The sequence below is a fragment of the Ictidomys tridecemlineatus genome, chromosome 9 (genome assembly GCF_052094955.1).
Source record: "Ictidomys tridecemlineatus isolate mIctTri1 chromosome 9, mIctTri1.hap1, whole genome shotgun sequence".
Taxonomy (NCBI): domain Eukaryota; kingdom Metazoa; phylum Chordata; class Mammalia; order Rodentia; family Sciuridae; genus Ictidomys; species Ictidomys tridecemlineatus.
The window spans coordinates 37,273,952-37,299,862 of NC_135485.1; the positions used below are offsets into that span (position 1 = coordinate 37,273,952).

Genomic DNA, 25,911 nt, shown 5'->3' on the forward strand with positions numbered 1-25,911 from the left:
ATTTTAAACTTTCTATTTTTTTTTTCTCCCAAGCAGAAAAGTTGACTTTGAAAAGGAACCTTACACAGAATCTTAACATACAAAACAGATAACAGAGGAGCTAATCTGGGTGAAGTAAGGTGTGAGGCTCAACATCCAAATCCATTCTGCTGCCTCCTGCTGATGGCATCCAAAGAGCCACGGGCATCATTTGAAAGTGAATGCATTAGATGATCTTTTCCACTTTGATGTTCTATCCCATGAGTTCTCTGCATCAATCTTTGTTGAAGAACTTCAACAGTATCTCCATAAACAAAAGGGGAGGTTGTGGAAAAGTGCACAGTAATAAGCTAAATCAGACCTTTATATCAGTGAGCTTTGGGATGGAAAATTTGAAGAAAAATGCTCTTTTCCACTCAACAGCATTATTTTCCTTCCAAAGATCAAAATAGGGCTCCTTCACTTGAAATTAACATACCCAACTGTGTGCTTAAGTGACCCTGTTATAAAATATAGCCCATGCTCTTTAAAAGCCAGCTGCTGGCATATACCATTAAAATAACAAGATAACCTTAATTTTTGAGAGATAAGAGGTCTATTTATGCTGTGATACAGAAGAATTATAGTCACATTTTTGTCTTACATTTGCAAAGAATTTATGACTTTTAAAAATGCAATTGTGATCAGATAGAGCACTAATCTCCATGATATATATTGAACTCAAAAAATTTAATACCCCCAAAACTCAAATAACCCAATCAATAAATGGGCTGAGGAACTGAACAGACACTTCTCAGAAGAAGATATAAAATCAACAAATATATGAAAAAAATTTTCAACATCTCTAGCAATTAGAGAAATGCAAATTAAAACTACTCTTAAGATTTCATCTCACTCTAGACAGAATGACAGTTATCAAGAACACAAGCAACAGTAAGTGTTGGTGAGATGTGGGAGAAAAGGCACACTCTTACATTCCTGGTGGGACTGAAAATTGGTGCAACCAATTGGAAAGCAGTATAGAGGTTCCTTAGAAAACCTGGAATGGAACTACTATTTGACCCAGCTATCCCACTTCTTGGTCTACACCTAAAGGACTTTTAACAGAATACTACAGTGATACAGCCACATTAATGTTTACAGCAGCACAATTCACATTAGCTAAACTGTGGAACCAACCTAGATGTTCGTCAATAGATAAATGGATAATGAAACTGTGGTATATATACACAATAGACTATTACTCAGCATTAAAAGAGAATAAAATCATGGCATTTGCAGGTAAATGGATGGAGCTGGAGAATATCACACGAAGTAAGCCAATCCCCCCCAAAATAAAGGCCAAATGTTCTCTCTGATAAGTGGATGCTGATCTACAATGGCAGTGGGTGGTAGGCGGCAGGGGGCATGGAAGGAATGGAAGAACTTTGGATAGGGCAAAGGGAATGGAGGGGAGAAGGAATGGAGCATGGGGGTAGGAAAGTTGGTGGAATGAGACAGACATCATTACCCTAGGTACAGGTATGAAGACACAAATGGTGTGACATTACTTGGTATATAATCAGAGAAATGAATTGTGTACTATGAATCAAAATGCATTCTGCTATCATGTATAACTATTTAGAAAAATTAAATAATAAATTTTTTAAAAAATGCAATTGTGTAAATCAAACTTCAAAGCACATGTTGGCGCTTGCTCCATAACAGACAGTATTACTGTGTCCTTGTCATATTCACATTAATAATTCTCTTCTCCCATTATTCAAAACAATCTTGTTAATATGATTTAAAATTATCATTTGAAGCATTATACTCCTTTGTTCACTGCATCCAGAACAAATTTGTCCATACAGCTTATTCTAATTGATTTCTTCAGAATTTCGTTTCTGTGTCTTCACCATAATAATCTATGCTGGGTTGCTTCTTTGATTTCTGATCAACTGGTACTAATTTAAAAATAAAACGATTTCTTGCCATCCATGTTATGCTGTCATTTTTCCAGTACTTTTACAAGTTGCTTTTCAACTTGATTATAAAACCGCAAGGGAAGAGAATGAATTATGGTCTCCTAATACTCAGTAATGCTTTAAGAAACTAAAAGCAATACCTGGAACATTCTGAATGATATTCGCCACTAAGGCACTAAAATGGCATCGTATATCCTTCAGTGTGTCAGAGTCTTTTTCATTTTCTGCTTCCAGGAGTTGTCTGGTTAAATCTACATACTCCAATAAAGTGTTGTTGAGGAAATGTGTTTCATTATCAAGGCCACCACTTGCACTGGAAATATTGAAGAAAATAAATGATAATCAAAACGTGACTCCATTACATAACTCAAAATGAATCCCTAGCAATCAAATTTAGAATAATACATATTAAACTTTTCATGGTCATGGCAGTATAAAATTTAATGAATATGATTTTGATTTACTTAATATACATAAAATAGATGGTAGTTTATAATCAAAGAACTGCTATTTCAATTTGTATTATTCAATTCCATATCTAACTTTAATTCACTATTATAAGTGCTAAATGCTATCTGTATTTATTAACATATAGAGCTTTTTGATAAGGAGATAAGGAAGCTAATGGGAGGGAGAGGATGAGTGTAGAAAAATAGAAAGAAGAAAGACTAGTTTTATGTATATGTATAATATCCATGCATATTCATATTATACCTCTGACATAGTCAAATATCCACTAGGTACTTACTCCCCACAACCTTCTGGGATAGATTATTACAGAGAATGCAAAATCTAAAGAGAATTCAAATAAGAGTGGAATAGAGTACTGAGTTTCACATCTTTTTAGATCTATGGAGTTGCCTCAAGAATCTCTGCAATGAGATTCTCTTTGAGTCAAGGGATCCAAGTCTGGAAACTGTGGACTGGTTGGAGGACTAGTGGTTAAAGTCAAAAGTCTTAAACTGCCTTGCTCTATCAGTTATTACACATGTATATCATATCTATTCCAGAGTGTTTTAGTAAGAATATAAATGGGTCATTAATAAAATGACCTAGTAAATGATAAGTACTGCATAAAGTAATAGCTCTTATATTAACATTTATTAAGGTCAGCTTTCCTTGAAAAGTATTTCTAGTACAAATTACTCATTCATTCATTCAGTCATTTATGATGGTACTAGGTACTGAACCCAGGGGCACTTTACCACTGAACTTCCTCCCCAGACTTTATTTTTTATTTTAAGATAATGTCTCCCTAACTCGCTGAGGAGACCTTGAATTTGCAATCCCCCAGCCTCAGCCTTCTGAGTCACTAGGATTACATAGTCTAATGTATCTGTGCCGAGCTTATTTATTATTTTAAAAGCAAAAACTATTATTATTATTATTATTTCATTTTTGCTAGTTGTGAGTAGTACCAACATCCTGAACCCATGAAAACAAGAATAAGGAGTTGCAATGTTACTGCAGTATTTTAAAAATATCAGTCCACAATAATAAACAATCATTATATGAATTCATGACCAAATATTTTTTCTTCTATAAAATGAATGTTCTTTAAATTCTGGGACATGACCTATTAGTGAATGGGGAAGCAATTTAGTAGACTGCAACCTGCACCTAAAAAAAGCATGCATTCATTTAAGTAACATTCACTGCTATTGTATGCACCAGGCATGTGGGATCCGCTGGGTGAACTAAGATTCCAAGATTCTGACACTCAGAATTCAACTTTTTCCTTAACCAATAAATAAAATCTACAACATTGATAACCCTCTATTAATTTCTCTTTCTTAAAAAAAAATAACCAGAATACACAATAGTGTGTAAAAATTAAGTGTTCAAAAGAGTGAGTATAGCTTTTGTAGTTTCAAAATACCAAAATTCTGCAGTTCTTCAAAAGAGAATCATTATTTGCTATCATATTAAAAAAAAAAAAACCTTCAATGTAAAGCTTCTTAATTTACTAATGTTACCTTAAAAGGAACTTAAAAGGAAAAGATTCAGATACATATTAGGATATCTTTTTGCTTCAAGCTCATAAATTTCAATTTTACTTTTCCGAACTTAGCTGGGTTTTTTTTCCCCCCTTCTCTCATTTGCTTCTCATGTATTAAGAATGAAAACTAAAGCACAGGTTTAAATTTCTTTCATTAAAGTTCTATTCTGAAAACAATCTCCAAAAGTATTTGATACTAAATATAAAATACATTACATACAAAAAAGAAATATAATTAGGACGAGTGCTAATGTAAAAATTCTACACCCAGTTACTATCTGGTTCAATTATAAATACATTTCTTCAATTTCTTTTCATATGCCTTTCTGTGGTTATGGATAGATCTGTTATTCTTCTCCTTCAATAGTCAGGAAGTACCACCGCTCTCCAAAGTGGTTATTTTTAAATACACTTCTGAGGGGATTTTCCTCAAGGGGCTGATCTAGTGTCAAGAAACTTTCAGTTTAGCAATAACTCAAGGTTTTATGGTTTAATGTATAAATGATGGAAAACATAGTTATGAATTATTTTGTAGATTTAATTTTTCCCAGCAGAATAGTTAAAAGTTACTTGGAATGAATTTGCAAACCTTATAATATTTAGTCTTTTTAATGAGTGATTTTTTTCAAGCCGAGAAGAAATAAATCTTTAAGATGAGGTAAGAAAATAGAGAAGCCTGTCAAAATAAGGCTATTGTTGTTTCTTTGCTTAGAAAACAGGTTCCAATAAATAGCAAAATCATAGAAACATTATCACCAATTTTTGTCCAGAGTTCTGCTGGTAGATTTTCCAATACATTTTTTGACCACTGATGAATGCATGAGATGCCTTTTTGGAAATTAATGTGTACAGTGATGCTGATAGGTTTTGTTATTGCAAAGGTGTTTTTCTGTTTTTATATATTTCATGAGAAATAATCATTTCAAAGTTTTGAAAATCAAAATCCAATACTGACCTGTGACTAATGACACCAGCATCTGCCAGCAGTTCAAATATTCGTACCAGCTGTACTCGTAAAATGTCTCGACGCCTGCGCCGTTTCATATTCTATTCCACAGATACAAAGATATTAATTAAAAAAAACCTTCAGGGAAGGACACAGAAAACCCTGGTGTGACTCTGGAAGAATAACGCAAATGCCAGAGATAGATTCTGGGCTCAACAAGATTATTCTGCTTGTTCGGAATAATTACTCTGCTAGACGCTGCATCATGTGAGATGTGGAAAACAAAATTCTAACTATTTTTAGGTGATTTGTTGATTTAACCATTATATAAGAATTCCAGGAATTAGTAAACTGTTGTCACTGAATCATAAAGACACTTTAAGAAGATGACAGAATGGCAGGAAAAATTAAAGTCCCTAAAGGGGACTCAAGTAAACCCACAGATTTTTTTTATTCTAAAGTTTTTCAATGATTAATTTTGCTACAAAAAGTAAATATAAAACAAAAGAAAAATGTCTTTGCTCATTATAAAATAAATAAATAAATTTGTATTACTAGAGCCAAGAGAACTAATGCCAGCAGTAACACTTCAACAGGATAACAGAATTGCAAAAATAGATCTTTTGAATCATTTTCAAGTCTAGATCATTATCTCCCTTAAGATGTAATTTTCATAATACAAAGCAATTAAAAACATTTTAGTCTTTCACTTTTATGTCCCTGGTCCACTTCTGTGTGTTCTATAGCAGGCCAATTTGCTGATGACCCATTCATTACATTTACTGTTTCCATGGGGTCTTCCTAAAGTATACAGCAATTTGTTTTGAGTGGGATATCTTCTTAACAGTCCTACAGGAATTCTGCAAAGTTTTAATTGGACTGTTTTCATTTTGTCTCCATAGAAAGACTGAAGCTCAGACTCTCAAACCATAACTCACATTCAAGGAACACCACTGTACTTATCTAATGACTTAACATCAGGACTCTTTTCCCCTAAACTCAGAAATGTTCCAATTCCATTTCCCTCACATAAATTGTCACATATTGTAAACAAAATTATCATTCTGATACAAAAACCTTATCAGTGAAAAAATGGGGATAATATCCATACTTTATACAGGGTGTAAGTAAAGATGGGAGTGAGGGAGGAATTACTGATGATGTTTCAAAATCTAATAATAGAATAGCTGTTGTCACCTTTTTTTTTTTTTTTTTTGGTCAGGGGACCTCCAACATTAACAGCAGAGATTTCCGAACATCAGATACATATAAGGTGCTTTATGAAAAAAGATTTCTGGGCCCATCTCCAGGAATTCTTATCCAAAAGGCCCAGGGGTTTAATTTTGAGCAAGCTCTCCAGGTAACTCTCAGATGTCACTGGCATATAGCAACCACTGGACTACTGGATACAGCTCGGAGTCTTTCATGAGAAAGTCCCTATCATACTATCCAGTCTAATATTCAACCATTATTCCCTTTAAAATAATCATACAGAAAAAATGCATAAGTTCCAAATTTGTGTGTAAAATTTATGAATGCTATTTTTCTGCCTAGAATGCCTTTCCCTTGCTTGTCAACTGGGGAACATGCTTTAAAATTCACTCCAATATCAGCACTACCTCTACAATGCTTTCCTTTACCTGCAGGCAGAGAGTCCAAGGCTCTCTTCTCTGTAGCTCTCATAACTCCTTACCTATAACATCATTACAGTGTGTAACAAATTGTATGGTTTACACAGTCATGTGCCCCACTAGACATCTAATTTCTAAAAGTTGCACAGAACTTGGTGCAGATTTGGATGTTTGGGGTTCCAGAACCAGGATTTTCAAACTAGGACTCATAAGCCATATCAAACCCATGGCTGCCTGTCACTGTAAATAAAGTTTTATTGGGAGATAGCCATGCCTAATTACTTATGTAGTCCATGAATGTTTCAAATTACAAAGTAGCTGCCATGAGACTGGTAAAGCTGAAAACATTTACTACCTGCTACTTTACAAAAAAAGTTAACTCCAGTCTACACCCTGCTTCCTGCTTATACTTAAGCTATAGCAATGTCTCATTTGTATTACACAATGGGTTCCTACATATGTTCAGCTGTAGGATGAATAGTTTGTATGTGAAAAAAATAATTTTAAAATACATGAGAAAGCTGGAGTTGGGTGTGATGGCACTCAGGTGTAATCCCAGCAACTTGGGAGGCTGAGGCAGGAGAATCCTAAATTCATGACCAGCCTAAGCAACTCAGTGAGGACCTGACTCAAAAAATAAAAAGGGGTGGGAGTATAGTTCAGTGGGAGAGTACACAGAGTTCAATCTCTGGTATCACAAAAAATAAAATATAAAATGAAATCAAATAAATAAAAATATACTAGATAACATTTTACTTCTTAATTTCTAACCTGTGGTTTAATATATAGTATATAGCAGAGAAATATGTGTTTGCCAAGGAAAAAAATTTAATGGTAGAAAACTATGTAACAGAGCTTACCTCTGGCCTTCTTTCGAGTGCCTCTTTAATTATTGGATGTAACTCCTCTATTAGTTCCCTAGAAAAAAATTATATGTAGTCTATTAATAGCTAAACAGAATCTGAATACTTACAAGCAAATATGTAAATATTAATGTAATGATGTAAACAAGTGTTAACCCTAACCCCACTGCTTCAAACACACTTTTATTTTTAGTATAAAATAACACATCATTTTATAGAACATTTGGAAACTACAAAAAATAGTACAGGCCATTTATTTTAGCTTACAGAGAGGTATTTACCATCAATATTTTTGTTGAATTTTTTTTGCATAATTTTTGAAACACTGTTACATATAAAATAGCATTTTTTCTTAACACTAGTATAGTTACTTTTACATGCCATAATGAATTCATAATATTCTATCATACTTCAATAAATTGTCATTTATTATTGAATCATTCAATTCTGTTTTTCTGTTATTACAAATATTGGATCATTGACCAATGTTAATATTAATTAGTGTTCATTTCTGATTATTTCTTTATGATTAATCTTATATATTAAACCAATAGGTAAAAGGGTATGAACTTCATGAAAATGATAAATTTCTCTTTGTTTACATTTTGATTATGAACTGATAATGTGCTAATTTTATAAGATTGAGAAATTTTTTAAAGTCTAAGAAGAAAACAAAAAGTATACTCAATTTCATCATTTATATAAAGAAAACTGTAGACATTCCAAGTATTTGCTTCAAAATTGCTTCTATCCATAGGAATTTGAAAAATTTTTAAATGAGATAACTTATATAAAAGTTATTTTATATAAAAGTTATTTTCAGTAGCATGATAGTATATTTATTTCCCTAAAAGTCTTCTAAAACTTCATTTATGTTGAATGCTCTCCCACTATAGCTATGTTAAAATTTATTAGCCTATTTTCTTGTACTTGTCATCTTCAAGAGGAAAAAAAATCAATACTATCCTATACCAATCAAGATTCTGAAAAGAATACATTCAGGGTCCCACAGGAAACAAAAAAGCAGAACATAAAGAACATAAAGAATTTGCTTTATTAATAAGAAAAATATAAAAAATGATGGATAATATGCATGTAAATATTTCTTTGAAAGATTCCATTGTTTTAAACAACACAGAGAAAACTAAAGTTTTAACCCAGACTAAGATTATACATTAACAGAATTACTAGATAAGTAAAATGAGTATGAAAATATTAAAGATTTATACGGCATTTTATTACTTTTAAAGTATATTTAGGGAAGGGGTTGTTGCCCAGTGGTAGAGTGCTTGTCTAACATGTGTGAGGCCCTCAGTTCAATCCCTGGTACTGAAAAAAAAATTATACATGGATATGCTTTATTTCCATACAATCCTGTGGGATGGGGTTGTGGTTCAGTGGCAGAGCATGTGCTTATCGTGCACAAGGCCCTGGGTTCAATCCCCAGCACCAGGAGGAAAAAAGAGGAAGAATTCTGTGAAGAAAATAGGGTTAACCTCAATTTGCTCAATAAAAATAAGGAAATAAAAGACTCAATTAACTGAGTTAATTATTACTTGGCCAGTTAACTGGTAAAAGTCAGGGCTGCTACGCAACTATCCTAATGAGTATTCTGCTTAACTCTACCAGACCTCTAGTCTGAGTCTTATTTGACTGCAGAGAAACTTAGGAAGATAATTACCTGAAAGCCCCGGGGTTGGTCCTGCCAAGACCGAGAACAAGGGATTCTGTGATTTCCATGCTCTCAGAGCGCATCATTGGAACTATGTGCTTAAACAAGGATGAAGGGGATGGGATGCCAATGATCTGAGGAAAAAATGCAGCCACAAATGATTCCAAGTCCAACTAAATAAGTTAACCTTTCAAATTCAAAGTTAGGTCAAGTACATAAGATAGATGAAACTTCTACACGAATGTTGCTTCAAAATTCACCTGTGGTATATGCAACCTGAAAACATTACATGCCTTGACCAGGGGCTTACTGCAGGTTACTTAATAGAACTTGTTTGTAGGACTCTTAATTTCTTAGAGATTCACCACCATATAATCATATAATATAATAGGCTGATGTCCACCATCAAATCCTTGATCCATGAACAGGAGTTAGTAAAATTATGTCTAAAATAGTCATCAGTGTCAAAGTCAGACATTCAGTCTTAAGTTTTCTTTAAGTACACCACATTTAGTGTCATACCATAAAAACGACATAACTGTTCTTACTGAATATTTGGTATTGCTACATAATTTAGGACAATTTTAGAAAGGCATTTAATTTTTTAAATTACTCTTTTTGGGCACTGAGAAATCTGAGAACTCTAGGGACTAGAGGAAGGAAAACAGGTATGATATCTTAAAATTATGGATTTCCTTGAAGTATTTTAATTTCCAATGTAAGTAAGTAATCTATCTGTGAAAAGACATTTTACAATATTCCTTTCATAGTACCACTCAGAGTCAATGGTGGGTCTGAAAAACTTACTTTGGAATCAATGCCATAGCCACTGTCAGGGGTGGACGCCAGCGTCTCGGGAGGAGAACATCTCACAGAGCCTGCAGATGTTGAAGAGGATGCGGATGTTGCTGCACTGCAGCAAAGAATTAGATAGTTTCTCCACAGGCCAATGTAGGAGTCACTGCTTGTGGTCGTATTTACTTTCTTTGCATTGATGGGACTACTGAGGAAAAAGACAAAAAACAGGTAGATACAAATTATAACATGTTTTCAAAAGTTTTGTTTTTAACTACAGTTAAATCTCTATCATATACCATATATCTCTATATTAGGAGAGACAGTTTGTATCAAGATTTAATACTAGTACTGAATCTCTGTGGAATAAGATAGACATGAATAAAGTGTTCGACACATACTATGTACCAAGCTCAGTACTATTAAGAAAACAAACATAATTTGGTGACCCTGCATACATGAAAAGGGGGAAGGGGCTATAAGATACATCCTTCACAACTTTATTTTCCCTTAAGGTATCAATATAGCATATCATACACACACACACACACACACACACACACACACACACACGAATGAGAGAGGGAGAGAGAGAGATCCATATAATATGGCCACATTACTTATAAGACTTCCAATTTGTACAACTTCCCAAATGCATTATGAAAGCTGACAGCTGATACATTTTTAAATTTACACTAGGAAAACAACTTACTTTATATCCACCTGGGGGGACAACAACTGCAATCTTGTGTAGGCAAACATCCAAGCATAGCTCACAGCTGTTGAGCAGTGTTTAGGAAGGTTTTCTTGCTTTAAAAAACTGGAGAGACTTATAATCCATGGGTCTTGGCCTTGGGTCACATGTGCAAATATCCATATGTGTGATGGGCTAATCACATCAAACTGGTGGCTAATAGGAGAAGAGTTCCATTCTGCTAATGTTTGTAAATCTATTGAGCTAGGGCAATATAGCAAAGTAGTCTACGAGAGAAAAAAAATTGGTTATTGCACATTTCAATAACTTTCAAAGTTCTGCCATGTGAATTGCTTTAAGTGGTCATTGGTGGTTACTAGAATAGAGGATAACATGAGGTCTGAGGTTGGTTTAAGGGGATGGTGAATTCATGAAACTGCATATGTATACACAAATTTTTCTGGAAAGAGATTGTATACTTTCATTATTCTCCAATGGGTTGACAAACCAAAAAAGTTTTGAACCATTACTTAAGTAACTCAAGTATGAATAGCCAACTTTTATGGGCATACTAAAGCTGCTAGCGAACTAAAAAGTGAGCTATTAACTTTCATGCTGATATGCCCTACCTATGCATGAGTGGAACAGACCAGAAAGAACATGGGCTTTTCTCCAGAGATGCACGTTCTTAAATAGTTGTTCAATGAAGAGATTAAGATTTACTTTCAGAGCATTATGTTCAGTAAGCACTACTTTATGCACTAGAAGCAAGTCACCTATTACTCTTTGTTAACATAATTCATGGTTAATAATCAAAACAAAAATTTTTTGATTGTTATTTTTAATCATCTCTTACTTAGGCTTCTTAAACTTCATTATTATCTCTCTTGGTTGTTGATAATGAATTATTAGTCAGGTGTTTTACAGAAAGTGCATGAACCTCCTGTCCATGTACTCCAAGACAAGAGGAAAAGTATTTAGAGACTGACAGTTATTCCTATATCAATGTTGATATGCGACCTTTTCATATGTTTTCTTTGTAATGTGTTTCTGACAAATGTGTTTCTTTCCATTCTATCAAATTACAGGGCACTGGCATAGAATACAATACAATAATATTTAATTCATTACACATAAACTTATAAAGCAATCAAAAAACATTCATTGAAGGAGTATAAGTTTTTGCATTGAATTTGTGAATTTCAACATTTTTTGTATGATTTTAACAAGGATGTCTATGTTTAGAATATCATATGCTATTATAAGTACCAAATAGCAGTCCATAGTAACACTAAGTTTAAGAGAAACTATAGCTTAGTTAGACTAGAAATAAAATAATTTTATATTGGTAAAATTCTAATAATTTCCATAGGGACAAGAACTAATCATAGGCTAAACAGGTACCAATTTAAAAAACATTTTGTCATTTATTTTTTATTATTTTTTTAAGAGAGTGAGAGAGGAGAGAGGAGAGAGAGAGAGAGAGAGAGAATTTTTAATATTTATTTTTTAGTTGGCGGACACAACATCTTTGTTGGTATGTGGTGCTGAGGATCGAACCTGGGCCGCACACGTGCCAGACGAGCATGCTACCGCTTGAGCCACATCCCCAGCCCCAACATTTTGTCTTTTAAAGCACTTGACATGCTTTAAAAATACTAATGCATTACATTTATTTGTTTGTTTATTTAAATATTTGGTACTGAGGATTGAACCCAAGAGCACTTAACTATTAAGCCACATCCCCAGCCAATTTATTTTTATTTTTTATTATAAGGCAGGGTCTCACTAAGTTGCTTAGCACTTCACTAAGGTGTTGAGGCTGGCTTTGAACTTCCTTCCTCAGCCTTCCAATTCACTGGGATTATAGGCATCCAGCAGTGCTCATGGCTTGCATGACATTTATTAAGGAAACTCATTTATTTATGTATGCATAGGTATATAAGTGAATGTGTATGCCTTAAGTCCCAAAACAATACTGAGAAGTGTAAAATCATTATTTACCTGATCAGCCCCTGTGAGATGTATGAAGCTCTCAAGAATGGATGGGCTCAGCCTGTCCATCACATCTATGGCTAATTCATCATCACCCTGTTAAAAAAAAGACATCATATATCTAAAAACAATTATCAGTGCTTCAGAAAAGTAACCAAAGCTAAGATACTGAAAAGTTCACTTCAGCACTCTTTGTTATGAAAGAAATTGAGGCCAAGTGGGTTAGTTTAGATGCTCTTTCCTAAAAGACTTTCTTAGAAAGCAACATACCTACATTGCAACAACAGAAATGAGATAAAGATAACAAACGGACGATTTTAAAGTACTTTAACTAGATAACTAATGAAATACCTACGTCTTACCTTAGGTATTTCCAAAAGTGCAAACAAAGCCCGTATTTCTCTAAGGACACTGACGGCTAATCTCCTAGTGGCAGGTCGACTGCTACAGAGGATGACGAGTGCAAACCCTTCAACCACATGGAATACAGTGGAATATGGGCTCCTTTCTGGAGGAGGGGGATGAGAGGCTCCATTTGCTACACCATGCTTGAAAAACAAATACAAATTAAAAGTAAGATTAAAAAGGCATTTGTACAGACATTTCAAAAGAACAATAAATAAAAAATAAAGCAAGTCACTGAAATTAGGGTTATAGGTCTGTCTTGGCTCAAGCAATTTGAATAGTATTTCATTTATAAAACTGTAATAGTGTGCAAGAAGAAGAAAGTATCTAAATATGAATTATGTACCTAATTTCTATCACTCACTGACAACTCTATAACCTTGGAACAAACACAACTACTCTCAGTCTAATGTTCCCATGTGTAAAACTGAGAGGAGTTTATATTCTTCCTACTGCAAGGTGGACCAGCAGCACAGCATCACTGGCAATCTGTTAGCAAGAGAGATTCTTAAGCCACCAGTGAGTCATATGCTCATTAAAGGTTGGAAAGCTGGGTTGGCTTAGGTGGTGCCACTCTAAAATTCCAAGATTCTATGATTTACACATTATCATAAACCAACAATTTAAGCATCTTTTATCGTTAAGGAATACAGACACTAAATGTGAAGCAGGGATTGGTGCCTTTGATAAAATAGTCAGGTGATCCAAATGGAAGACTATCAAAATTTTTTATTGTGTAAGTTTAGAAAATATCAGAAACAATCTAAATGAGAGCTAGAATTAGCTCTACTTTCTATGCTCACTAAAATAGAATTGTTATCAAAGGGATAACAATAAGTGGGAAAAGGTGCGAAACACAAACATTTTATATTTAACATATCCACTACTGGGAAGTTCAGTGCAAGGAATTAAGAACACATTAAGAGTAGGTAAAACTAATATAAATTTTTGAGAATGTAAACCTATATTGACATCATTATTGGTCATTTACCACTGATCATATACAAAGGGAGAGTATAAGAGAATTTGGTACCTGTGAGTCCTGATTTTTGTTATGCATTTGGGCTGCTTGTTTCCACTGATTTATTAATTGTACCAACATCTTTACAGCATTATCAAGAAGCGTGGGGTGGACATCAGTCACTTCACGAACAATAAAATAAACAAATCCTGAAAGAACATCCTCCCGCCAATCTGGAAAATCAAGCATTAGTGCCTGCAGAGTATTGAAAGCCAGAGCACGCAGTTCTTCATCCATGTGAACTGTGAGCCTACCGAGAACAAAATTCCATTAGATACCTCAAAATCTATCCTGGAGTCTTATCATTTAAATTTAAAACTAAGTCGTTAAAATATATGTCCTCTTCACTGGTTTGTAAAAAGTGCAAAGACAGGAGCCAATGTTCACTTTCTTGTGCGATACTCATCCCTTATGCCAACTAAGTCTACATGAATCTATTCCCATCAGTTGGTATTTTCACTATAATTCAGAATGACATCTCTGATCCTAATTTAAATGCTGTAGTTTAAAACAGAATACAGATGGCATGTCAGGAATGCACTTAAACTTTCAAACTTCAAAATACTGTGTTATTTTATAGTCAATAAAATATTATATCAAGTCACATAATATCTTAGCACTATCTCATATTTATTTAGTCCTTTAACATCATGGGAAAGGACATGACTTATCTCAGTCATATCCTATATGTAGTTGAGGTTACTTTTATATAAGATGGCTAATTATGAAAAAGAAAATACAAAATAAAGATGGAATCAATTAATAGCAATTATTCTTGAAGGTAAGAATAAGAGTAAGTCTGGGAGTTGCATCAGAAATGGTACATGTCTAGGGGGAAAAAATGGGTTGACTCAACACCCAAGGCCCCAAAGAGAGTTTAAGTCTAAATAAATTAGAGAAGAGGCTATACAAAATTACTTTTTAAAACAATCAAGATAATACAAGGCCTTGAACATAATTTCAGTTATAGGATTTTAACCAAACATTAAAAAAAGAGAATGATGAATAAGAAAATCATCAAAAAAAAAAAAAAAAAGCTGCTGTAGTGAAGCCACCAATGTCTATTACCAGATGAACAGGAGTTTCAAATTTGGGGCTGAAGAGGATTATTTGGTGACTGACAATTAAAGACAAATGTATTAGAGTTAGAAATAGCCTAAAAGATTATGACAAAAAAGTGATATTAAGTTGGTGTAATGGCGAACACCTGTAATCCCAGCATCTCAGGTGGATGAGGGAGGAGGATTGCAAATTCAAGGCCAGCCTCAGCAACTTAGCAAGACCCTGTTTCAAAATAAAAAATAAAAATGGCTGGGGATGTGCTTCAGTGGTTCCATCCCCAGTACTAAAACAAAGTTAATATTAAATTACAACACAATGCCAAGTGCAATGGCGTATGCTTGTAATACCAGCAGTTTAGGAGGCTGAGGCAGGAGGATCATGAGTTCAAAGTAATCCTCAGCAATTTAGTGAGAACATGTTCCTAAATAAGAAGGGCTGGGGATGTGGCTCAGTGGTTAAGTTAAGCAACCCTGGTTTCAATTCCCAGTATTAAAGAACAAAAAAAATCCCTACCACACCACAACTGCAAAAGTGCAAGGGAAGCTGCACGATTTAGGAGAAAGGAGGGACCAACAGTGTCTACCCTGCTGAACTCAGTTCTGGTCTTCACCAAACCAACCTTCCTCTAAGAAGGAGGCTGAAAAGAATAGGTATTCCAGCCTCACAGATTTGGGCATGAGGCACGAAGCAGCAGTAATAGTTACATCAGCACAACACAAGGAAACCGTCAGAACAAGGCTCTGTAGCCCAGTGCGTTCTATCTATGAGTGACACACCAAGGGAGACACTGTCCACAATGCTGACTTAAAGGTTATTTCAACATCCCTCAAATCCATGAATGTATCATTGATCATACACCTATCTGTGTGACTCAGGACAAAGATCCACAAGTTAACTATTCCTTGTGAAAATGAGGTAACAATGAGTCCTGGCTGATTAAAGGTAGGGAAACGAATTAACTTTATATCCTTTATTTTAAGTCAAGATTTGCTTAACATCACAATTCCAAATGATAGGGGTAGAGTACAAGAGAGAACAGACCCTAGAGTCTTCCTTTCCACTGAGTCAATTAATCAGGAAACAAATGTCATTAGGGAAAGAAGCAAAGCAAATAGCAAAGCAAATTGTCATTCGATGTTCAGATGCTAGCTTCTTTCCTGGGCTCCCCAGTCACTGCCCCTTACAGGTGCAGTTTCATTCAGGTGGAGAATATGGGAAACCCATCATGGTGGTCATCCTTCACAAAATCTCAGGTGAGTTAAGCAGAAGTGGGAGGAGTAAGAGCAGAGTAAGAACAGCAGCTGTTCACTGCTCTCCCAAGGAAGAGTGTTATAAATAATATATCTCTAATTTCTGATGTTGGCATGAATTTTGTAACTCTGTAATGTAATTCGCAGCAAAAATTAAGAGGCAGAGTGGAAAAGGAGGAATTTATGGAACGGTGTCAAGTTTCAAAGCAACCCCTTTTTCCTCTACTCACGAGAGAGACAAAGACCATTCCATCTCTAGCCCCAACCTTAACAGCTGACAGGGTGGTATGTGGCTGTTTGAACACCAGGTATTCCCAAGAAGAGGGTGGAGGGAACCTGAAGCAATCTATTCACCATTTATTCATTGCATATTTGATTTGAGTCTCAATGGTAAGTGCCCAGCAACCAGTACATATTTTTCAACAGAGCTGAGCATCCCTGTTCTATTACAGTCAGTATACTTGGTTTTCCATCAAGGGTAGGGGCTGGCAAACAGTGGCTCAAGGGCTAAATCCAGCCAGAAAGATGCCCATTCTCACAGTCACGCCCATTCCTTTACAGATCATTGCTGGCTGCTGTTGAACTACATGGTAGAGATATGATCTGCAAACCCTAAAATGTTTACTATTTGGTCCTTTACAGAAAAAAATTGTTGACCACTTATCTAGGGAGACCCTACTGGTACCAACAAGGAAGTTTTTCAATAGGTCACCGGTGCAACTTAGAATTAGTTTTAGGAGGTAGTATTTAAGTTTGGTTATCATGACATTTCCTCATTTTGTAGAGCTATCTCATGATAAAAGAAAGGAAAAAAAAATAAACTTAAATGCTATAGGCTCTGTCACGGGAGAAAAATGGGGAGAAAGAAAAGACCTGATCACCACTCAGGATACTAAAGAAATGACTGTAGGAGTAAACACAGTAATTAATTCCTAACTGGGTGTCACCACACACTGATAATGCCCATATGTTAAGGAATAATTGTCATATAAATTCAAGGAACTATTATCAGATAGAAAGATAAAGAATTGAAAAATGGGATCTGTATGGAAATCCAAAAGAACTTCAGAAGTTAAAACTGAATAGGGAGAATGTGTTTAATAAATAATAAAAGACAACAGAGACTTAGAAAGTAAATCAAATAAAGGACTGAAAATGTCTTCATTACTGGTTTTCAGTGTTAAAAACAGAAGTGTATCACAAATTTAAAGGGATAGTAAAGACATAAAAATCAGCCTAGCAGATAATAATAATTCCTATTTACCTTGCTAACAATTCAATGAGATCAGTTCTGCTCATACCGTCAGGAATCAACCTTGGAATTGCAGCGATGCAAGTTCTAAACAAATCAATTTTAGGTTTTCTTTCCCCCCTGAAAAACATATCACAAAGAACTTAATAAGAAGTGTATTATGTATGCTGCACAATGAAATCAAATTTGCAATAATTATTACAGTAGGTGGGAGCCTGTCCCCAAGCTTATTGCACTTAATATGAAAAGTACACTAAGACAAATCTAGTAAAAAATTAACCCAGCGGCAGATAAAAGAATACAGAGATAATTCCAGAAAAAGACAGCCAGCAAGCAATAAAGATTTCATTAATTACAAACAAAGCACATCAACTTTATCAAATAAATAATATGTAAACAACTTATAATACTTTAAATAAAAATCAGATTATTTAAAACAATTTAGCCTTCCATAAACATTAGTTAAGTACTAATAGTATGAACAGTAGTGTTGACATAATTGAATATCTATTATTTGGGGCCTATAAAATTAACAACAAAAATTTTTTTTTCATTTAACATTCCATACTAACAAGGGTTTCAGAATCAGACATCCTTATACATCATTGTTGACATTAATTTTTTTGTCCTTTTGTGATACACATACAAATATATATGTTTAAATTTTATATAATAAAATGTTGCTTTTTGTTTTTGTATCGGGGATTGAACCCAGAGGTGCTTTACCCCTGAGCTACAGCCCCCAGCTCTTTTTATTTTGAGACAGTCTAGCTAAATTGTTGAGGCTGGCCTCACACTTAGATCTTCCTGTCTTGGCCTTTCAAGTTGTTGAGATTATAGGTGTACATCACCACATCTGGCTAAAATGTGTCAATTTTTGAAACTCCTAGACACTCTAGAACAGAGGCTTAATAATTTAATTATCTTATATTTTCTTTCTTGCCTTCCTTTCTACCTTTCTTTTTGTGGGGTGCTAGCAACCAAATCCATGTCCATGGGCATTCTAAGCAGGTATTCTCCCACTGAACTCAACCCCAGCTCTTCTACTATATCCTCGTATAGCTATTTGAGAGTTTCAGTTATTATTAATTTTAAATATCTAACCTCTTAATTTTTCATTTCAGTCTATATTGCAATGTAAGGTTTTTAAATATTTTATCAAAATTGTTCTCCATTTGGCCTAATAAAATAATCCTTATGTAGAAAATAATTAGGAATGTTCCAAGTATTTTGGATCAGTATTTGTTATAGGGGCAATAATTCAATATTTCTTCTAGAAATGTTTATGTGTTTGGTCCATTCTTTGCAATGGGTCCAAAATGCATGAGTTTCAGTCACTGATTTAGTTAAATCACATATATTATTTAATTAATAAAGAAATAAATTTCAGCTACTCTACATTAGCTAATGGCACAAAATTTGCTATTGGCTTGTTAATCCATAGGTGCTGTGTGAATGACAGAAGCACACCATGGTCAGTGACTGTCCACACCACGTCTTTCAGGGCTGTGGGAGCCCAGTCAGTGTACACCTGCCACCCAGTTCTAACACAGTCAGCCAAGGGTGCAGGGGTATTGCCTGCTTGTTTCCCAGTGACAAAGCCATGTGACATTTTATAAAAATGGAGAATCAAAGGAGAAAAATCAGCCAACAAAGATGCAAGTGCAGCAAAGAAAGGAAGAGATATGGCTGTAGTTTAATTATAATTTTATGTTGCCCTGGCACTTGTTTTTAAATACAAGTTTAATTTTCTCATTTAAGGCACAGGGCTCAGTCACCCTTGACCCACTTTCTAATTCTACATACACTCCTCATTCTCCTCCATTTACTTGATGTGACAGATCCAAGGTATGTGTCACCTCCCCCTAGGACAGCTAGATACACTCTGGCTGACTGGCCCCATGGACACCAGCACCCTGTGTGGACTGTGCAGATAAGCCACCATGGCCATTTCTTAGTCACAGAATTACCTCCTGGACCTTGTGACTGCTTGTTTTAAACACAACTACTAAAACATCTTGAAGGAAACCTGTTTGAATAACACTCTGGACTCATGAGTCCCTTTCTCTTTCTTTTTCCCTTCATAACACCCTTCTATGTGTGTGTGTGTGTGTGGCCTCCAGGTGTGCTGTGTACAACCCCCACCTCTCCCTGAAGGACTTATAAGTAATAAAATCTTTACTTTCATCTTGTGTCTCTCCTCATGACTGAAAGACCCTAAAGACCCTAAATTAAAATGCACTAGAAGTGAAATTCAAATTGAATGTTAATGGAATACAGAAGAAATAGCAGATAAGGGAATATTGATACTGCTGCCACTTCAGACACTACAAGAAAGTCAGAGAAATGGAATGCAAACTTACTGACTTACATGAGGAAAATGGTTCTGGTGACAAGAAGAAAGATATCTCAGAGAAGGGAATATAGACAAAAACTTCACATTACAGAAGCTCAGAGAAATTAGAATACAGCAGCATATAAAAACTGTATATTGCAACTAAAATGCACATTACATAAAATTTAAATATGTATATTTGTATCACAAAAGCACAATTATAGTTACATCAGACTGTAATACAAATATTAGAACACATAAAAATCTTCCTTATAGAGAATATGCAAATGTTTTCTAGAAAACAAAAGAAGTTGCTGCTATAAAATACAGCCTCCTGAGGAGTAAGTCCCTAACAATATAGAAGACACTGGGATGACAAATAACTACACATGTGGGGATGGGGTAGAATGAGTTTCTACAAGAAACTACTCAGACATTATTCCCTTATGAATACCCCCTGGTTCTAAGAGACAAAAATACCCAAGTTCTGGTTTTTGGAATTTCTCTGTCTTTTTTTGTGTTTTGTTTTTTTAATTGACTCTGGAAGTAAGAGCATTTGCTTCTGACTTAATAACTAATCATGCCCATACAACACACATCTGAATTTATTCACTGAATAAAATGTAAGGCCTTTAGTTGGTAACTACACTGGGACCCAGAGTGACTTCTGTTACTGCACTAGTTGAACATTAAGTTAAAGAATAAAACTGACATGTGGAAGGAGTCACTGTATTCAAAAGTACAGCAGATGGCAACCTCGGAGAAGTCTAAAGAGAAAGTGAGGAAACAGGTAAGCAAGAATGAACCATCTGAACTTTTACAAAAAGTGAAATAGCAATGAAGGTAAATCATTTACTACGTACGTAATCATATCTTCAGGCTCCTTATTAGACATCTGCACACTAGTCATACACATTGGTCTTCCAACTTCTTTGTCCAAATGTCGGAGAATGCTATCTAATGCTTTTCTTACTTGAGGATAATAAACTGACATTCCTAGGGTGAAAAAAAAATCTCATAGTTAGAATACATCAGAAATTATAAAAATAATTGTTAGTTTGGGTAATAAAAGCCAATTGATCTTAAGTTAAACTCGGGGCCTCATATATGCTAGGCAAGCACTCTACTACTGAGTCACATCCCCAGTCCTTTTCAAAATTTCATTTTGAGTCAGGGTCTCACTAAGTTGACCAGTCTGGCTTCAAACTTGCAATCCTCCATCCTTTATCTCTGGAGTAACTGGGATTACAGACATGTACCACCAAGCCTGACCTTATCAATCTTTAAATGACATGAACCTATTATGATCACAAAGAAGGAGTTTCAACTATAAAATATTCTTCTCCTGATCAGCTTTAGTATTTTGGAATAAGTGGAGGAATTGTACAAAAATTATGCAGAGAATACAAATTAACTAGAAGAAAGGATAAAATTGAGTGAGCCATATCCTGTGAGAAATTAGATCTAACAGGAAGACTCTCAACATGAAGACATATAAACATTATAAAAAATGTATTTATTTGATACTAATGTATCAAATAAATACATTTTTAGCAAATATATACTTTTTAGCAAATATATACTTTAGATTTGATCAGATAATTTTAGAAAGAATATTAAACAATGTTACAAAGTAATTTATTTCTTCCAGTTGACACTAACCTATGACTTTTGCCTCTTCATCTGTCAAAGTTTTATTAAGAAAAATTTTCTTCACACGAAGAGTATTTCCTGAGGGAAGAATAACTCCTGTTGTGGGCATGGGGGGTTCACCATCTTTCTGCTGCAAACTGTCGGCAATTACAAGGAAGACTCTGAGGCCTATGTTCATTCTCTTTAGGGGAAAAAAAGTTTCAAAAGGAAGAAATCAGTGCCATACATTATCTTCTTTCATGTGAGAAATATATTACCAAATAACACTAGGGGAGATGGCAGAAAGAAGACAGAAGGAAAAATAACCAGTCTAGGCACCAGAGTTTTACTTTAGTATCAAATCCCCAAATCTCACCATTCCCTTCTGGGTCAAGTGTCTCTCCTACCCTTCAAGTGTATTCCAAACCTCTTCCTTTTTCTTTTACCTTGACCTCTTCGGCCCATACTTTCCTCTTTCTAAGCAAATGACTTTTCTTTCAATTCACAAGAGTGAGGAAAAAACAACTTTTCTCAACCTCTCTCCACAAACTGTACCAATCTACTCAGAATAGTACCTCTTATTCCTCCTCTTTGCTGTTGATACAGTGCAGGCGATGATGACCTTCCTACTTTTTGAAATCCTATATGCTTTTGTATTTTCTGGAACATTCCACCAACAATGATCTCTTCTCATTTTTTGCATCTTCGTCATTTCCCTCTCAACTGAACATACCCATCTAACTATATTCAGGTATGTTAATGCACTGGATATTTCCATACTGCTTCTCTGAAGCAATTCTCATTCATCAGTGACCAATGGGCCTTCTCTGGAATCCTACTGGACTTTGCAGTAGCACAGGTACCACTAAGTGCTCCTCCCCACCTGACACACTCCCTTCCTTTGCTATTTTGTACCATGGACTGGCCGTTTCATCACTACCTGCATGTCAGACTCCTAAGCTTCCTCCTTCTATCATTATGTATTTTCTCCCAAAGAAAGTTCCCGTACTCAAAGATTCAAATAACACCCATCCCAGACCACCAACAAATCCCATGCCTTTCCTCCGAACTCAGACCCTCAGACCTGTGTGATCTCTCTTCTCAGACATCCAAAAGATGACCCAGATTGACTTAATATTTTCACCAAACTTGATTGCAACTCGATATTCCATTTTTTCAGTGAATAGCCTGCCAGCTCTGTCTGCATCCCTACCACTTCAGCCCAAGATGTAACTTGCTCCAACCTAACACCAATGCTCTCTACGGCATGCTGCAAGCCTCCTCCCAGTGACTGGGCTAGGTAGAGTTCACTGGAATACAGGAAGAAAACCAAACTATTATTTATACATTTTTTGTTGTCTAAATAAAATGAAAACATTAAGCTTCACTCATCATTAGACATGGCAGGGCAATGAAGCCCTCCCTTTACCTATCAGATGGTCAAGATTCACTCAGTCGCAGGAGACCAATAGAAGAAGCAGGAAGTTCTACAGTATAGCAAGTTAATTGCAGTTGCTTCACCTGTACTTTCTTTCTACATATTGCAATTTGAACAAGAGAGTTAAGGGATAATTTTATGTGATTTTTAACTAAACCAGCTTTCACAGCTTAAAAAGATTCCTAAATAGGGAATACAGATCAAATATAATCCTAATATAGTAAGCCTGAATGATAACAATAACTCTTAAAACAAACCAACAGAATTAAAACTTTTCCTAGTCCTAGTAAGAACTTTGGTGAGGAAAATATTTTACTTTCAGAAATCAACTTCAATGGAGAGAATATTTTTTAAAATGAATGTTCAAGAAAAAAAATCTTCTGTTCTTTGACTTTTGTTGCTGGAAGCCACATTAAATATGTTATCTACAAAAAACACTCCTATCTACCCAATTTAAGTATTAGCTTATTTTTAAAACCTACAAGTTAAAAACTTGAATAACTTTCAAATCCACTTGTTACCACATAAACATGTATCTTAGAATTCAATTATGAGGACCAGCATAGTACTTTAAAATAAATAAGAACAAAGATAACACCTATTTTGTCTTTTTTTTTAAAGTATTTTTTTTTAGTTGTAGATGGACAAAATATCTTTACTTATTTATGTGGGGCTGAAGATTGAACCCAGTGTCTCACATGTGCGAGGCAAGTGCTCTACCACTGAGCTAAGGCCCCAGTCCTACTTTGCCTTTTTATATTTTCAAATGTAGCTTTTTATATTTTCAAATGTCATTAGGAAATTAGGTCTTAAAATATTTTGAAACATAAAGACTCAAGCATAAAATCAGCAAAGGTAGGATATAATATTTACTACATATTATTACTATTTTTTATTGTAAGCTCCTTCTGGGTAAAAGAATTCTTGTCTTTCTGTAACACCTGGAATAGTGCCTGGAATATTTTAGGTGCTCAAAAAATGCTGAATGGCTGATATTTATTAATAAGCATCTTAAATAGAAATCATTCAAAGTAAAAGAAACCTAAGTTCATGTCAGAACTTCTAGAAGCTAGATGAGCTGCATATCTTGGAGAATTTAATCCCTCTGTTATTTCCTACAAGGCTTAATATGACCATTAAATCATTCGGCAGGGCTCAGAGAGGTGAAATAACTTGTTATGAATCACAGTTGATTTAAACCTAAAAGTTTTGATTCCAGAAACTTTGCTCAAAGGAAATAAGTAAATAGTACAGGAAGGTATATTATTACCATGTATTATTATATATGGTAGTAATTGTATATGGTATATAATTATTATATGTGGTATATATATTATATATGGTAGTAATTATATATGGCATATTATTATATATGGTATATAGAAATATACATTATTAGTATATTATATATATTCTTACCTCTGGATTAATGGTGAAAGTTTTAGTAGATTTTCCAACACTGAGAAGATCAAATATTATTTCTTTCATTGCAAAATCCAAACGTTCCTATTTTTAAAAAAAACAAAAAAACGTAACTTGCTAGTATATATTAAGTCCCATCTAAAAATTGTGCATATAATGGCAATGATACAGGTTTGTGCCTTAAAAAAATCCATACATTTAAACAGAAGAAAAATACATATGAATTAAAGTTAAAATATGACATCATTTATAATCTAAGTGAAAGAATTGGTAGAAGGATGATGAAAGGAAGTCCTAAGATGACAGGTGTACAGCAAGTCTTGAGGGCCGCAAGTCAAGGGCGAAAGGGCTCTGGCAATGAGCTCTCCAAGGGAAAAAACAGATAAATCATCGGATTAACCAATGTTTGAGAGGAGTGTTACAGATCTACTGCTGTGCTGGGATACACACAATTCTAGAAACAAAGAAAAAGGCAACCTAATGACATTAGTTTTCTGAAAATTAGATCTAAGACACAATTTGTTTTATCAGTCTTTTTGATACTCTTATCTAATTATCATTACTTCTCTGCTCTAATAAATTGAAATGTATTTGTTTAAATAGTCCTTAATTTCTTCACTGTAAAAAAAAAAGATTTCATTATAGATCATCTAAACTGTCATAGCTTCAGTGCTTAAGAGAACATAATAATTTGTTCTAGAAGGAGTCTTTCTAAATTGAGGTAGTAATCTTACCCCTTTCTCCAGGGCTGATGTCCCAAAAAAGAATATGGCAAAAACCTTTGATTAGCTCACTCAACACACATTTAATCCCTTTCTAATAACCTCCTTTATGGCAGCAGCTAAAATTATATTTCAGAGAAAGCCTTACAAAAAAAGGCTTCAGTATGTGATGTAATCCTGCCAGGTGATGTACTAATGTGAGTCGGGGGTCATGAGGAAGAAAAAGTGCATGGGGGTGAAGAAGAGAGGAGGAATCAATTTCACCAGTGGGGATCATGGCATGATACTCATCCTATATGGCAACTTCCTTTTTTTTTTGTACTAGTGATTGAACCCAGAGATGCTTAACCACTGAGCCACATCCCCAGCCCATTTTATTCTTTATTTTGAAACAGGATCTCACAAAGTTGTTCATGGACCATCTTGCTACGTTGCTGAGGCTGGCTTTGAATTTGTGATCCCCCTACCTTAGCTTCCAGAGTCACTGGGATTACAGGTATGCATGATCTCACCCAGAGTGACTTCCTTATTTAACAGTTTTTTGATTCTGGTAGGGGGAGCAGCTTCTGATAGTCCAATTCTACAGCTTCCAGTCATTCAAATAAGAACTTGTTTGAATCCTGCTAGTGACTCTGTGAGCTATGTGTCTTCCTTAAAAGGTCCCTGTGGGTTTAACTAGCTACTGTGGATTCTGTATCTGTACCTGAGAACCTGGGTGAAGACCGATTATAAAAATAATTTTCAAAGAAATCTTTTAGGATACTCAGTGATAATTAGTGAATGGACTAACATATTAGACACTTATTAGACACTCTGTCTTTCCTAAATTGA

The 25,911-nt window shown here is 34.8% G+C and overlaps 1 protein-coding gene across 9 annotated transcripts in view; it reads right to left on the bottom strand.

The window, feature by feature from the left end:
• The window catches only part of Fryl (FRY like transcription coactivator), a 230,864-nt gene that overhangs the window by 65,602 nt on the left and 139,351 nt on the right, over positions 1 to 25,911 (bottom strand). For all 9 annotated transcript variants that reach the window (XM_078021273.1, XM_040292463.2, XM_040292462.2 and 6 more), the window contains 13 exons: positions 24,356 to 24,442; positions 21,529 to 21,700; positions 20,730 to 20,862; positions 17,544 to 17,651; positions 13,980 to 14,217; positions 12,904 to 13,089; positions 12,551 to 12,637; positions 10,565 to 10,833; positions 9,865 to 10,060; positions 9,067 to 9,191; positions 7,383 to 7,440; positions 4,901 to 4,992; positions 2,087 to 2,259 (listed from right to left, as the gene is read on the bottom strand). In XM_078021273.1, coding sequence (XP_077877399.1) covers positions 2,087 to 2,259; positions 4,901 to 4,992; positions 7,383 to 7,440; positions 9,067 to 9,191; positions 9,865 to 10,060; positions 10,565 to 10,833; positions 12,551 to 12,637; positions 12,904 to 13,089; positions 13,980 to 14,217; positions 17,544 to 17,651; positions 20,730 to 20,862; positions 21,529 to 21,700; positions 24,356 to 24,442 — 1,924 coding nt within the window. The remainder of the gene's footprint in view (positions 1 to 2,086; positions 2,260 to 4,900; positions 4,993 to 7,382; positions 7,441 to 9,066; positions 9,192 to 9,864; positions 10,061 to 10,564; positions 10,834 to 12,550; positions 12,638 to 12,903; positions 13,090 to 13,979; positions 14,218 to 17,543; positions 17,652 to 20,729; positions 20,863 to 21,528; positions 21,701 to 24,355; positions 24,443 to 25,911) is intronic.